Here is a 16,447-nt window from a genome sequence, read left to right on the forward strand (position 1 = left end):
AATATTAACTGTATCCATAGTTTTCCACAAAATGTGCCTCCCTCCTACAACTTTTATTGGTCACATAAAGTTTCATTTACTTAATACGGAATTAACTCACCAGTAAATACAGGAACATCCATTGGAACAGTGGCTGTATATGGTTTATTTAGTCTTACACCAAAGTTTCTTTCACCACTGAGTAATAAAAGAATAAATACTCCAATATGCATGAGTCCCACACGAGCTGAGGAAAATGAAGAAGGTAAAATTAAATAGGTGATTACAAATATATAACGCTGACTTTCAGCATTGCATGGTAAGCATAATTATTTTAATTGCCTTAAATCAAATGAAAAGGACATTAGTATTAATGCTAATACTTTGAACAATATTTTTCTTCAACCATCTTTAGTGAAATGTAATCCTATCCACCATCCAACAATACCTACCTCCAAATCCAACATATCACTGGCTATAAATGCTATTTGTGCCAAAATTGGGTTTCTCATGCACATTTGTGCCTTCAACATTTTCACCTTTAGACTGACACAGCTCTGACAATGGTTTTTGTTTGAATTTTAAGGCCAAGTAATCTTGCATCTTCAATAGATATTTTAACATGCAAATCCTTTTCACTGGCCCATAGTTATTTTATAATCAATTTATAATGACAGGAATTTACTTACATTGGTCTGCTCTGGCATCATTGAGGTGGTATAGAATGGGTACAAGAATGTCCAGTACATCACTGCTTTTGAGGACATAATAAAGGAATTTCTGAAAAATAAAAAAGGAAAAATTAACAGTAGGTTGAGAGAAATGTTTGCGAGAGCAGTTTGAAAAACCATGCAACTTCAGATCAGAGAGATGACACCATTGCTACATATTGAAGTTATTATCAATAATTCCTTATTACTTCAGTTATTCATACATTCATTAAGTCAGTATCATCTGTTGAAGAAACACACCTTAAATTTCAGACAGACTGGTCCCTCACTCTTGTGTTAAGTGTTCATTTGAATTGGGCAAGTCACTTCTAGAAAATGTGTGAAAGAGCATTTTCTGTGTTGAACAAACATAATTTTATGAGTAATATAACCTCATGAGATTATAAAGGAATTTGATAAAAATACAGTTAATCTTTACCTTCAATAACAATGGTTTATTAATGGTTTCAAAATAATTGAGTAGCCATATGAACACAAGTAACACAATGTTCTGGATGCCCAGTTACTCCAGATCATTCATAAAATCTATGATATGGTGATAGATGATAGAAGAGTGAAAATGCATGAGATTTATAATGCTGTAGGCATCTTGATTGAATGAGTACATTATATTTTGCATCAACAATTTGACATGACAGACCTATCTGCAAGATGGGTCTTGCAAGCTCATATATGACCAAAAATAAAATTCAGGGAGATGTTCCAAGGTAGGTTTGCAGCTGTTTCAACTAAATCCACAGGACTTAAGCTATCATTTCATTATAGTGGATACACCACTGCAAGCCAGGGAAAAGCCTAAGAAATGGGTCCAGAGAGGAGTCTTTACCAAAGAAGACAAAAACTATTCCTTAGTTGGGAAGGTTACAGCCACATTTTTCTGAGATTACCAAGGAATAATCTTCATTGACTATTTTGAAAATGGTCACATAATTAGAGGCACATAGTATAATTATTAGATCATTTGAAAACCAAGCTGCAAGAAAAAGTTCATGATTGATCCACAAAAAACTTTTTCCACCACAACAACACACCAGTTCACTCCTCTGCAGTTGTGATCACAAAATGATGGATTTACAATTCCAACTTTTTCCTCATTCCCCTATTTTCCAGATCTGACTCTCTCAGACAAGTAATTATTCTCCAATATGGATTAATGGCCGGCAGAAAGGAGATTTTATTCAAACCAAGTTATGGCAGACAAAATGCCTATTTTTCAGGGTTAGAACAATCACAATATTTGGAGGGGCTCAAACCAGAAAAGCACTGCACAAAATATAAGCCTAAAATGAGAATATGTTGACAAATAAAATTGGTTTATCCCAGAAAACTAATTAGTTCTTGTTTTTGAGCAGACTTTTCAAATCATCCTTGCACAACATATTACTACACAAGAATATTAACTTCAGAAACCCAAAGTATGATCTAAATTTACAAGCAACTCCCAAAATAAAATTTTTTCAGTATCCCAAGATGTCTCTGATATCAGTTTCACATCAAAAATGCAATCAAAGATTCAGGATCTTAAAAGTCAAAGCACCTAAATTCACAATGTAATGCTTAACAGAAAACCTTGACCTTGGGTTATCTACAAGACTGGAAATGGCCATACAAAATACTAAACGACCACTTGAAATGATACTGATTTCTGTAACCCACAGGGTAGAACACCAAAAACCAGACTAGAATAACACCAAACATACCTTGTTATAGTCACATGCCTTCCAGAAGAGGACCAATAGTTCTTGATGGAAATGTACTTTTCTTGTAGAGTTTGGTAAATATGTTTGTGCAAGAGGATTGTTCAGAAGACGCGCAAAACCTTTAAGCATGAAAGCAAAATCTTCTTCGCGATGAATCCGAGAAAGGTAATTTAAGAATAAGTTATCTTCACAGCAGCCTCCATGGCTCCGGACCTCACCAACTTGCTATTGCAAATACATTGAGAACAATAAATTATTACACAAAGATTATCATACATTTAAGAATGCCAAATTATTAGAAGATTATTATCATATACATATTACATACATATCATCATATTATATATTATCATACATATTATAAACAAAAAACAGGAGTATTTGTTTACTCAAACTTTAACACAAAGCACAAGATACTTCTGAATAGAAACAGGTTACAATTATACTAAACGCATACAATATTATTAACATATAAGTGTAGGCAAAGAAAAACTTATTTTGGAAGAAAAACAACAAATATTAATTATACTTGAGTATAATTCTGTTTATCTGGCTCAAGAATCTAAGACTGAACTCATCAAGATTACTCTTTAGACATATATTCCAGATGATTTAAGAAACAACACATCCAATGAACCTCCTATGGTAGGTGGACCTTAATTTTCTCACTACGTGTAATTTCAGAACAATTTCCAACAATCAGCTGTTCATAAATGCATGGCGAAGGGCAGAGTCATCCTTAGTTGCCAATTATAAAAATCAAGAAACCATGGATTAAAACTTATATTAAATCAGGGTCGATTCTGCCTGCATAAAATCTTGCCAATACAATTACAAATCTTACTCCACTCATCCAGCGGTTCTCCAACATCACAGGAGATGCTTAGAACTGGGCTGGCTCTGAATGCCCTGGCAGCAAATCTCAGACCCGTTGGATATGAAGGTAAGAAGTTTGAGTAAGCTCTTCCTCACCAGGGAATGCATGAAAAAACCATACTTGTCTAGTCTGTATTTACGCAAAGCATGGATGCCCTGTCAGCACCCATGGAAAATCTATTGAAAAACCTTTAAGTGTTTAACAACTTAGACTTCTTTAGGATCTTTAGCATTTCAAATAGGCTCTTGCCTGTCTAACCTACTATCACATAAATGACTGATGAAACAGAGATTCCACATTGGACAAACTGTGATTTCTCCCTATTAAAGTGGGCTCTTGAAAAAATTTCCCTTAACCTGTGAAGTCTAAACATTTTCATTTCATTTTTTCTTTCATTTTCTCTTTGGAGATATGATATCCATTTCTAAGTGATCAACTCCGAAGGTAGCTTGAAACTATTTCTATTGCCTCTTTGTAATTGAAAGTTTTGATGACCTGAAATATATTGCTAAGTCATCAACAAAAAGGGAGAATATTAAAGGCATCTTAATTCAGTTCATAATGCTCACCATTGATGGAAAGGAAAACAAACTAAGTTCTATCAATGGTAGGGGGAAGAGAGAAGGTTGTCAGGAGAAGTTTGAAGGAAACAAACAATGGGAGGTAATGAATGATGAAGACGGTAATAAAAGGTAAAATGCTAGAAAAAAGGTAAAGGGAGGAAAAGAACAGGCATTTGGGATGGATTTTAGAGGGAAAAGTAAGCAGAGCTAAAGAATGAGTTATTGTAATATGCAGTACAGGATCTAGGGATATTTAGAGTCATGTTAGTTAGGGCTTAGAAGTAGAGTAAAGTGTAGACCCAGAGTCAATCAAAAACCTACTCTGAGTAGAATGCTATAAAAAACACATTATCACAACAGTAACTAGGAAAATGACAAGCATGGAGCCTTGAGAAACCCCATTCACCAATTTAAAAGATTAAGTGCAGTTTTTCCAAGTTTTTTTGTAAACACTTCTAAATGTTACTTAAATTGTTTAAATTCCAAGAAACTGTGGAAGTTGCCGTGACAGTAACTTTTAATGGAGTCATTCACTAAATGTGCATTACAACAATGTGCAACAATTTCAGGGTGTAAAAATCATTCACCTTGACCAAGATTCGAACCCAAACCCCTCAAAGTCTGGCCCAAGGTTTTAGTCAGTTAGGCTACTGAGCCATTACTTTTTAGCTTAGCTAGGGCACTCGGCCAGTCTTCGAAGGATCTGGCTTCAAATCCCTGTCAAGGAAAATGATCTTTATTCTCCAACTGTTTCATTATTTAAATTTAACTTGCATTCAAAGGTCTACAAATTAGATGCCCAACTCGAGTCTTAGTACACTATGCACATTCATTCTTATGTTATGTATATTTCCCTTAATCCACTTTCCCAATTTTAGACCCATGGCAGTCCCTCCAGGAGTGCAAAATAATGTGCAAACATTCCCCAAATTTCCTAGATAAAAGTTTATCTATTTAAAACACTGGAAGTAGAACTCTTTGATGAAATTTTTAATGACCTGAATTCACCCTTACCTCTTTTCGAGATGACCCATCTTCACCAACATTGCCAGAGCATCCACCTACAGAGCACCGGCAGTTGGACTGGGCACAGTAATATGGATCTAAGCACACAACAAGGCACTGAAGGCATGTATCTACCAATGGCTCTCTGGTATCAGAGAAAAGGAGGTGGTTGTAAGGAAGTGGAGAGGCAGAGGGGTCATAGGCACACACCACATTCAACAATGAAGTAAATGCAGGCAGGGCATGACGATTTGAGCCACAGGTAAAGAGGCGAACCCAGCGATTCCTGAGGGCAGCAGGACCACAGTTGGTAATTGAGATTCCTAAAAGAAGCCATATTTCTACCATCAATAGTATAAGTGGTGATGGCAAAAACTTTGAAAATATCTTCATAATGTCAAAGCAGAGAACATTTATATTTATGTGAGAATGAGGGAGAGTCATAAGGATAATTTGAGACCTGGCACTGACACTTATCAATGCATTCTAACACAAAACCAGGATCACTTTTTTCCTTAACATACACTATATGGCAAAGTAAAACTTGCCAATTCAATTTCCCATTGTATAGTCAGGGTTCACATCTAGTTTTGACCATTTTAGGACATTGTGGTGTAATGCATACCATAATAAAATTTTATAAGAAACCAAAACAAACCAAGATGATAAACAAAACTGAATGATTATACACATTAGATACACCAGGGTGCCACATTTGGTGCTTACCTTCAGCAATGCCCCAATTTTCCCCATTTTTCCTTAATTTTCCCAAGTAGTGTTGTTAATAAAAAGAATATCAAATGTTGTTTTTTGAATGACTACACTGTAATTTACTTCTTAAAAGACTTGCTGGGAAAGCCTAATGAGGAAGGAAATATCTTCAGCTGCAAGGGGACAAAGTACAAAGAGAGGATGTCAGAACACCACCAGTTTTTTCTTCATAAAAAACTGAGCATTTGTGCCAACACATGTGCAGTTTTCATCTGCACAGGTGTGGCTCAGGTTCAGATAAATCAAAATTAATGTTACTGCTTCCTTGTTTGTTTTCCAATTTCTTAATGACCAGATTTGCCTTAATCAATAGGCCATTTAAATGAATTAGCAGAGCAAAACTGAAATTCTACTTCCCATAGCTACTAATGTTCATTCATCCTACTAAAAGCAGTAACCTTCTGACACATTATTAAATATACTATTATGATTCACTCTCATCCTGATTCATCCAATATGAATTGGATCACTGCAATGTCAATTGATAGGAAGACCATTTTCAAAAATGCTTCTCTCACGTGCCCACTCATTATTTACATTTAAATTCCAAACTTTTTCCTGATTTTTATGATTATAATGACTTCTTCTCCAGATTTTTTTTCAGAGTTCTGATTTTAAATCTGATCCAGTGCTCTTTGTTCATATCACGTTTGATGGTTGATCACACATGGTTGATCTAGCTCACAGTTTTGCTTTAGTCAGGGAGTGCATGCACAATGGCCTATACTAAACACAAACGGGTCTCACAACTGAAAGGAAAATCAATAGAGAATCCCAGAATCTCATAGCATTTTCTCACCCTTTCAAAATTTTAAGCCCCTTTCCCTATTTTCCCCAGTTTTTGTGGAAACTGAGTAATTCCTGATTTTTTCCCAATTTCCCAGGTCTTTCAACTTAGTGACCACCCTACTCAATCAAATTATCTCCCGAGCAACAAAGAGGAGGTATAACAGCATAGGCTATTATATAAGCATGGTATTAAAAAATAAGATAAAATAACTTATTCTAACATACCTCTACTACAGTCCGGTGATGAAGACAATTCCCTAGGATTTGACTGCCGTGGAGGAGGTAAATACATGGTTTCTCCGAAGCAAGTGAGAAGAAGCTTCAGTAATTCTGTACGATTAGAATCATACTGGGCCAATCTTGGAGGTGATGATGCAAAACCCACACCACTTTCCCAAATGTATTCACAGCTGTCCAAGTTTTGAAGGTCTTCTGCCTTATCCTTTGTCACAATAAATGAACAATCAGAAAGTTATAAAAAGATTTGATGAAGAATGTTTAAGAAAAGTTACGCATGAGAGAATATATTCTTTGTCTTTTTAAAAAACCACAATATTTGTGTTAAATTGTCATTCATTATAGGTAGCCCACCAATTAGAGGTAGTACCTAACAACTGTTATATACATATTTAGGCTATGCTCCAGTCTAAGCTATCCTTTGCCCCACAATATTTTCATAATTTCTTAAGTTTTGTTATACTTTCTACCACCATAGATACTATCTTAAATACTTATTCTCTTCCTTCAGATTTCCCACTCACATAACTTTCTCTTTTGGATTTGTTTTCAACAAGCCAATACTCCTCAATATTTCCTCTATTCAATTCTTTAACACATAATATGCTCTTACTGCATCTGTCTGTAGTCTGTATTTTCAACAATATTTTCCCGAGGTCAAAAGTATATTTTGATGTGAGTTTGTTGGTAACTAAGCTAAAATAACAGTGTGTAATACTCTTACATTGTTATTAATGCACAAATTATTAGTGGGCATGGGTTTCAGCAACTCAAATATGATGATATATAAAATATAATGATATAATAATATAATGTGTTTCTCAGGAGAGAAGAACAGGGAGGATACTGTACTTGCATTTTCATTTGCTACAGTGAAATAATTCAATTTATTTAAATTATTGCAATTTATTCATAATATAGTATTTCATGATGAGTGGACATTCATATCCCTAACAGTAATAGCACTGATTGTTACCATGGCATACTGTTAACTCTACATACAAGACAAAGGTGTCTGCTGTCTAGGTAACACCAGTATCTACAATATATACAGTGCCACGAGTTAGAGTAGACCCAGCTGTGAAAATTCATCACAATTAATGAGATATTGAAGAACAATTTATTGTATTATGTGTGTTCTTTCTCCAGCAGCTTCTGTTTCATACTATGAACGTTAAGGCAGACACCAGTGTCCACTTGAAAATTATAAATATCACATATTTATAAAAAATTTTAAGATATGAAAAAACAAAGGTAATTAGTGAACTCAAGGATTGTAGTGGACACAGTAAACACACCAAAATATAGCATCACTCAGCATGCGAGAAGAAATTTTCGGAAGGACCAGTGTACACAGGAAGGAAAAACAAGTGCATATGAGGGGACTTCCAAGTATTAAGGCAGCTGAAGAAAATTTGGCACACGCCCATTTCTGATCGAGTCAGGTCTAGTGATTCTTTTTCCATGAATGATCAAGTTGCTTTGAAGACTTAATTTCAACCCCATAGATGACCCTAATAATGACAAACACCACAATAATGGTGATAGTGACCATTAAATGGCAAGATACACTCTAATTCTTTTCAAAGGCCACATTAGGAAGCATGGAGGATGAGGACGAATTAGAATTCTTGAAATGGGACTTGATCTCTCAAAGAATCAAGCCTTGAAACTTACGAAGAAATTCTGGGGTGAAGGGGGTACTAGTGAGAAATGGGGACTCCCTGGAAATTAAAATAAATCAGGTATTTACCCTCTTACTCCACCATGAGGCATCATTAAGACTCCTCCATATTTTACAATCAAACTTAAATGTTCAAGTAGTCATATCGTACAATCACCAACTTACAAAATCTTTTGAGAGATAGTTGAGGCCAATACTTTGTGGAAATCCATTTGTAACGCACGAAGAAAGCATGAAAGACTTAGTATTTACGGTTTCACTTTGCATTTGTAGGATGGGGTAATGGTTGGTGCACCACTTCCCACCTTCTCTCTCTCCACTTACATCACACCCACCCTGGTTTCCTCCTCCCATCCCCTCCCTGCCATCCCCCACCCGACCCCACCCATTGACGATATATATACATGAGTGCATACTTTTTTAACCAGTCCAGATGATACTGCAGTGTAGCAGAACTAGTCTCCAGAATAATTTCTTTCCTGTAGAACCACAACGTCTTTCATTCTTTCTTCGCGCGTTACAAAATCTTCATTGAGGAGATGAAAAACCAAAGGTAATTAGTGAACTCAAGGGTTGTACTGTACACATTAGAAACACCAAAATGCAGCCACCACTTAGCATGTGAGAATGAAGAATCTTCATCAGTGAGATGAAACGTCAGCACAAAAATGGGCGAATCCCAAAAATAAAAGGAGAGTTACAAATATCTGAAATTCATAATTGAATAGCCTTCACCCACTCAATATTCAGGGCAACATGGAGTAGTGACACACACAGATTTGTTTACATTTTTTGGCAAACAAAAACAGAAAAGCATTAGGGATATTAAAGAACGGATAGGAACAATTTTCCACTAGATAAGTTTCATTTTTCTACCGGGTTTCAAAGTATTATATCATCTTCAGGTAACAAAATGAATTCAAGTAACATCTTACATACATATTTGCATCCCGGGAGAAGGGATGAAGGAATTCTATAAGTATTCCCAGGAGGAAAAAATTCAAGTGCCATCTTCTATACAAAAATGTATATAAGACGGCACTTGAATTCATTTTGTTACCTGAGATGATATAATACATCAAAACCCGGTCGTAAAATTAAATTTATCCAGTGGAAAATTGCTACTATCCGTTCTTTATTAAGTTTGAATTCCACCACACCACGACAAACTATTCAATTTGACCAGGCACAATTTATCAAAAAAGCACAAGTTAAGTGCCCCCTTACTTTGCCAGTCACTTACTTATTTTACTTTAATCTGCAAGAATGAGAGGTATATTTGCAGTTCAGAAAAATACAGGTAAACCTTTACTTATTATCATTAGTATAAGCAGATGTTAATACTGCCATTCAATATAATTTAAGAGAGAGATGAGGGAAAACAGATAAAGGAAAGGTAATAGTGCAATAATGCTTAAATACCTCTTTTTATGGATAGTTAACACACATGAGATGTTCTCATCATAATTCATGAACATGGAGTACAGCATGATAAAAAAAATTAAGTCTAAAATATAAGTTATTCTCAGGTCCTACATGTGGGAAGCCAAATACACATCAGTATTCAAATCTTATCTCAGAGACCAAGCTACCAATATATGCATACCATCAAACAATGGATGAAATCTTTGGGAAATCCTCCATAAAACTTTGTACATGAAAGAAGACTAACCAACAATTGATGTATATTTTTAATGACACCTAACGGGTCATATTCTTCATGATATTTTTATCTGAAAATAATGGAAAATAATACAATTAATGGAACCAGGCTTCTTTTTGGTGGAATCATTCCATATTATAGAAAAAAATACCTAACTCTTAGTAATTTTTCACTCTTTTTTATTAAGATACTAGTTTTAACATTTAACTGTCTTCATTAAGATGACTCGATGATAACAGTCAACACATTTGCTATTTAATTCATAATCTAATGAAATAAGTGTATGGCTAAATGGACACTTAACCAAAAATGGAGGCATTTTAATTTAGTACTCTCTAATCCCACTAAGTTTGAATAGGGTCCACTTATCACATTTTCAAGTCACCCCTTGTAAGGCAGGACTCAAAAGTCATCAACTTTGGGTCACCTAGTGCAATATTCATTCAGTGAACTCACTGAAACATCACTTTAAAAGAAATTTTAACATTCCATTAATCAAAGTATAACTATGTCCTTTCAATATAAACAGAATCAACACTAAAGATTAAAATTTAATATTACATCATGAGTGGTGTAAATATTCAAATGATTCATTGTGTTGCAGTCTTATTATGAACTTGTCGGCATCAAGCAGACAACTCTAAAATGTACAACTCACAAGGCTAAATATATCACATTTCCCTGCAAAAAACTTTTCAAAATATAAAACAAAAATATCATACTCACTGGCCCTACCCGCCTTCCTGCTGCCACTGTGAAATCTGGACAGAATAATAGATCCTTTAAGAAAAAATAAATACAATGTAAACAATTATACAATCAGGTTGGCTAATAGCAAATAAATACAATAATGAAAGGGAACTTACACAAATAGCATCAACCAAAGATTGGGCCAATGGGACAGAGTCCTCCTCTTCACCATCATCTCCTGCAGATCTACCACTGGGAGTTGGTAGCCCAGACCAAAAGAATCCCCTCCAATCTGGGTCTTCAAATACATGGGGCAGGATTCTAGTCAATAGCCGTACACAATTTAAAACTATAACAAATATAAAAAAACAACTTTAGTTAGCAGTGCAGCCACAAGTTTGCCAATACCAATCCTAATATTATAAATAGAGATAAAAATAATAGCTAAAAGTTTAACTCTAATATGTGGTTATGTTACATATTATAAATATCGGTATCAAATACATTAGGAGATGGTTTTAGATATGCATACAGATAAATTTATAGATTACACATATACTCATGGCATTGTTAACAAATAAAAGGAAAGGAATATAAAACAAAAAATCAATACAAGTTTGGTAGTGAAAGTAGTAGGGAGACAATCCCTAACAAATACTTGTACAAGTTTCGCTAAACTAGAAATAAAACTATGGACCTCCTGTTTTCCAGAAAGAAACATGGAATAGATTTCAACACCTCCATCAAATTTCTATATTATTTAAATATGCCATGATATTCAATTAACATTTAAATACTGTGGTAACAGGTTTGAAAATATTTCAAGAAAATGAAATTAAAACCTAACATAATACCTGAAAGGTACAACATGAAACAAACACTTCATCATGTCTCCTCAACTGATATTGCAACTGGGAAGATACTGAAACTGCAATTGAATCTGTTGAAAACTTCCTATTTTCTTTTTCATCTACTTCAGAAAAGGATTGAGTACCCTACACTAACCGTTTTCAGATCACTTACAACAATGGCATAAAATTTCTTGGTATTATCATAACCAATACCCTTCATTAGGCAAATCACGGAAAAATGTTATCTAAAATCACAACACCCTCATATTTACCAGCTAAAGAACTTACATGGGATTGCTCCTCCTTACAGTTTATTATACCTATTTGTTTTTACACATCAGATCTGGGATAATATTTTTAGGGGCATCAGGTCATAAAGAAATAATATTGAAACTATAAAAAGGGAAATCAGGATTCAGGGATCAGAATCAACTTCTCCGTCCTTCTCCTCACCCACATTTCAAAAGCCTCCGATCTACGTCTATCCTCCTGCTTCAATGACCACGTTTCCACGCCGTAATTAGCTACACTCCATATCAAAGTTTTTACGAGTCTTTTCTTAACAACCTTACTCAACGTCCATGTAATCAACTCCCTCCTTGGTGTGAAAGCCTCTTTGCCTAGCGCAATTCTTCTCCGTACATCCCTACTACGTTGACCATGACGGTCCATAACACTTCTGAGAAATGTAAACTGTTCCACCTGCTCTATTTTTTGCCCTCCTAATTTAATATTTAGCTCAGCCTTTTTCTTTCTGGCAAATCACATAACCTTTGTTTTATTTATATTGATCATCATCCTTTATCTATTGCACTGAGTTTCCAATTCACTCAGTAATGCTTGCAACCCCTTGGCTCACTGGCAAACCAGAGCTTGGTCATCGGCAAGCCTAACTGATTTTATGAATTCCCCTCTGACTTTCATTCCTACCTTCAGTTCTTCTCATTTTTCTTTAATCATTTCCTCCACATATACGTTGAACAATGTCGGTGGCAATGGACAACCCTGCCTTACACCTCTTCCTTCCATCTGGATTCTCCATTCCCCAATCGCACCGGAGCAGTCTGAGACATGTACAGCTTGCGGATTAGCCTCCTGACCCTACAAACCATTCCTATTTTCTTCAATATATTCATTAGTTTTTCCCAATTCACTCTACCAAACAGCCTTTTCTAACTCTACAAAACAGGAAAAAATGTCCTCATTGTATTCTATATTCCTCTCGATTAGTGATTTAATCACTGCAATGGTATCCCGCATGCCTCTCTCCTTCCTAAACCCAAACTGATCATCCCTTAAGTTATCATTTGCCTTGCTCTCTATCCTTTTATTGATAATCCTGAGAACAACTTTAGCTGCATGGGATATCAAACTTATTGTCCTCACATGGTGTGCCTTGGCATGGAGCCTTTACCTTTTTTGGAATGGGAACTAACACTGACCTCACAAAGCCTTCCGGCCAGATTCCTTCCTCATAGATGTTACGAATTAGTCCATAAAGACTCTTTCTCCCACATTTTCCTAAGCCTGTTAGTAGTTCAGCAGGAATGTTGTCAACCCCCACAGCCTTATATGATTTCATCTCTCTTAATGGCCTTTCTATCTCACCATCGTGTATGTCTGGACCTAAGCTATCTTCATATACGTCAAGTCTTCTTTCTATGTCTTGCTGGCTGAAGTTCTTTACCAAACATTTCATGTATATATTCCTTCCATCTCTCTTGGATGTTTCCTATTTCAACTATCACCTTGCCCGACTTATTTCTAACTGTTAACACAGATATTTCCTACTTACTTCTCGATAGTGATTTAGCCTTGCTGTATAGCCCACCAATTTCCCCCTTCCTCTACAAACTATCCATATTTTTGCACAGCATCTTCCACCATTCTCCTTTTGCTTTATTTGTTACCCTTCTCAATTTATTGTTTAACTCTTTGTATTTCCTTTTGCCTAACTCTCTATTTACATTCTTCCATTTTCTTTTCTCATCTATCATTTTAATCTTCTCATCAGCAATCCAAGGTTTCCTTGTCCTTTTCCCATTAACTGTCCCTATTGTTTCTTTTGCAGCTTTCGATATCCCTTTTTTTTATATACTATATTTCCATTTTCCCATGATATTACTCAGCTATTTTCCCTTATTCATGGTTTTATCTACAGCCAGCTGATACTCCTTTCTTGTCAATTCATTGAATGCTTCATTCCATTTCCTTACCCGCCACCCCTGCCTTATCTTTTTGAGACGGACGCTATACTTCATTACAACGAAATTGTGGTCAGAGTCTGCATCCCCTCCCGGGAAGCTCTGCGAAAAGATCACACTGTTCCTAAACCTGTGCCTAACCAGAATATAATCTAAATGATACCTTTCTGAGTCACCCAGCATTTTCCATGTATACCTATGCACAACTTGCCCTAACCAGAGGCAATTAGGGCCCTACCCAGTGGCAGTGGGGTAACATCCTTGCCGGTGTATCCAGAGGTCATGGGTTTGATTCCTGCCTAGGTGGATTCTGCTCCCCCTAGGGCTTGGGTGTTTTGTAAATGTGTCTCTTAATATACAAATCATTAATTAAATGAAGAATACAATGTATCTTTCTGCTGTCCTGAGCCGGGAACAATTGAATATACAAATCATTGTTAATAGTCTGATGCAAAGGCCAAAAAGTACTGTTTTCAGAATAATTCTAAATAAATAAATTGGAGGCAGAAGGACTTTTGCTTGACAAGAAAAAAGACAGGAAGGCTATTGGTTTTAGTCAACTACAATGAAAAGACTTCATCCTCATGTGTCTTAGTTAAATGTCATTGCTGGTACTAAAAATTTCCCTAGACTCTTCTTTCTCATTTTTAGCTTCCCCCAACCCTCTATGCCCTTTCAAAAATTCTCTGCCTTTTAGTAACTCCTTTATTTGCTCTTGATCAACCCAGACAATGTCTCTGGTGAGACCCTTGAAAAATGCAAAGGTGCAAAAATGCTTCCTACTGGCAAGAACCTACCTCTTAGTCCACTTTAACTTTATCCTACCCCTCCCACAACAGTGTTATTTGTTTTCCAAACTTCCTCTCATTTATTGAGATTTCTAAGGACTGGTCTTGAACAACTTCGGCGCTGATATACCTTGATAATGACTTTCAGAGGTCAATGACTGTATGTGAGTAACAAAACTCTTGATAAGCGCCGTAATTTTAGTTATAACACTACGGAAAAGAAAGTCAGATGCATTTATTTAAACACTCACTATTCTCAATGAGTCAACAGAAAACGGCTAATTTTTCTGCGATGACATGAATAAATAGAATTATTATTTTCTCAAACAGTTTCAATTTCTGTTATCTTTATTCCAGTCCATCTCAGCAAAACACTCAAGGCGGAGCCAAAATGCCAAATAAACTTTTCTATGGTGGCATCAGAAGGAAAAGTGGGAAGCTACATGGAAACTAAACCACACTTCTGTAAGATTCCCTAATGTATAAAATATCCAGTTTTAACCAAACTCATTACCTGACGTTTCCAGGGAAAAATGCAGTTATTACTTCTGCAGTTAAAAAGCACGTTTATAAAGGTTTATGGTGTACGTTTTGCATTGCAATCATGGTGTGCTTAAGTTAATGCCAAAGAGATAATTTCGGTAGGCGGCAATGTCGAAGAAAATAAGCTTATTTTCAAATACATAACACATCTTTTTTGCTTACCAGTGTCCTGCTCCGAATGAGTTCGACAGCTAGAATGTACTGCCCGGACTAGACGCTGGACGGCTTTGTACAAAAGAGTGGCCAGAGTCTGTGGATTTTCCTCTCTTAAAGACCTTACTTCAGATGCGGGAACGAGAGCAAAAACATCAGCCGGTGAAAGAGGGCCTCCTGATCCTTCCAGTCCACATCCCCATAGCCTTTCCCAAAAGGATTCATCATCCGCTTCCACAGGCTAAATACAATTAACATCAGGATTATAACAAGTACGAAAAAAGAAAAGAAGAAATATACTTCATATTTACGTAACTTTTTATATATAAAACAAATTGATAATACTCGTTGCAACACTGAATTAATGCATTGCTCAGAAATGACCACTGAGGCATTTTGTAAAGGAAATTCCGCACTTAAATCTGACGATTTTAGTACTTTTGAAGAGGAGAAAAAAATAGTCGGAGCACATTTACAAAGAGAGAACACATTAACTCAATGCCCAAAAGATAGTCAATTCTGATTTGAAAATATATTCAGAAATATAACTCTTGATTTTCCTTTTCACAAGTTGATACATTTCCAATTTGCAAAATTCACCTGTGTTTTTGATGTCAGTTGAATAACAGCTTTTCTAAAGTTTAATTTACTGTCAGTATTTCCCATATTTAAAGAATAAAACACTGATCATCGACTCATGTCATTAACATATGTTCTTGCTATAAAATTACTTCGCAGCTGAACAAGTTACTGAAATACGGTTTACTATTATGACAACAAATTGTTGCATTACCCAAACATATGAGAATGTAATTATATTTATTCGAATAGCTGACACGTACGCGCTGTCAGCGTAATGGCACGATAATAGGTTCTCTCGATTTCTTGTTGATATAACAGATACAAAACAAACTACACAATTCTCCAAAGATGTCACTCAAAGCGCGAGGGTCGATATCTTCGATACTCTCGATTGATATCGTATAAAACATATATAATAAATACAATGGTAGATTTTAATCGTCTGCGTAGCTGAAAGATCAATTGTTTATATTTCATTGTGACCCCTGCATTCTGACGAATGTGTGTATTCCCAGGGTATTTAACATTTCTATCAAAATTTTATAATTGTGTAATATGATTAAGAGATTAAATTCCCGTTTTTGACAAATTTAATTTAAATCTTGCAGCAATGAGAATGAAAGCGAAACGTCGGCTG

General features: G+C 35.6%; 1 protein-coding gene across 1 annotated transcript in view; it reads right to left on the minus strand.

The window, feature by feature from the left end:
- The window catches only part of LOC139691240 (protein HID1), a 45,574-nt gene extending 29,464 nt beyond the window's left edge, over nt 1-16,110 (minus strand). Inside the window, exons 1-9 of the mRNA XM_071588986.1 lie at nt 15,829-16,110; nt 15,238-15,469; nt 10,866-11,038; nt 10,726-10,779; nt 6,641-6,857; nt 4,865-5,178; nt 2,411-2,635; nt 669-759; nt 101-226 (exon numbers count right to left, since the gene is read on the minus strand). Coding sequence (XP_071445087.1) covers nt 101-226; nt 669-759; nt 2,411-2,635; nt 4,865-5,178; nt 6,641-6,857; nt 10,726-10,779; nt 10,866-11,038; nt 15,238-15,469; nt 15,829-15,894 — 1,498 coding nt within the window. The 5' untranslated portion in view covers nt 15,895-16,110. The remainder of the gene's footprint in view (nt 1-100; nt 227-668; nt 760-2,410; nt 2,636-4,864; nt 5,179-6,640; nt 6,858-10,725; nt 10,780-10,865; nt 11,039-15,237; nt 15,470-15,828) is intronic.
- Between the last annotated feature and the right edge of the window lie 337 nt (nt 16,111-16,447).

Source organism: Hetaerina americana, unplaced genomic scaffold (assembly GCF_022747635.1).
Source record: "Hetaerina americana unplaced genomic scaffold, ioHetAmer1.1.p SCAF_1, whole genome shotgun sequence".
Lineage (NCBI taxonomy): Eukaryota > Metazoa > Arthropoda > Insecta > Odonata > Calopterygidae > Hetaerina > Hetaerina americana.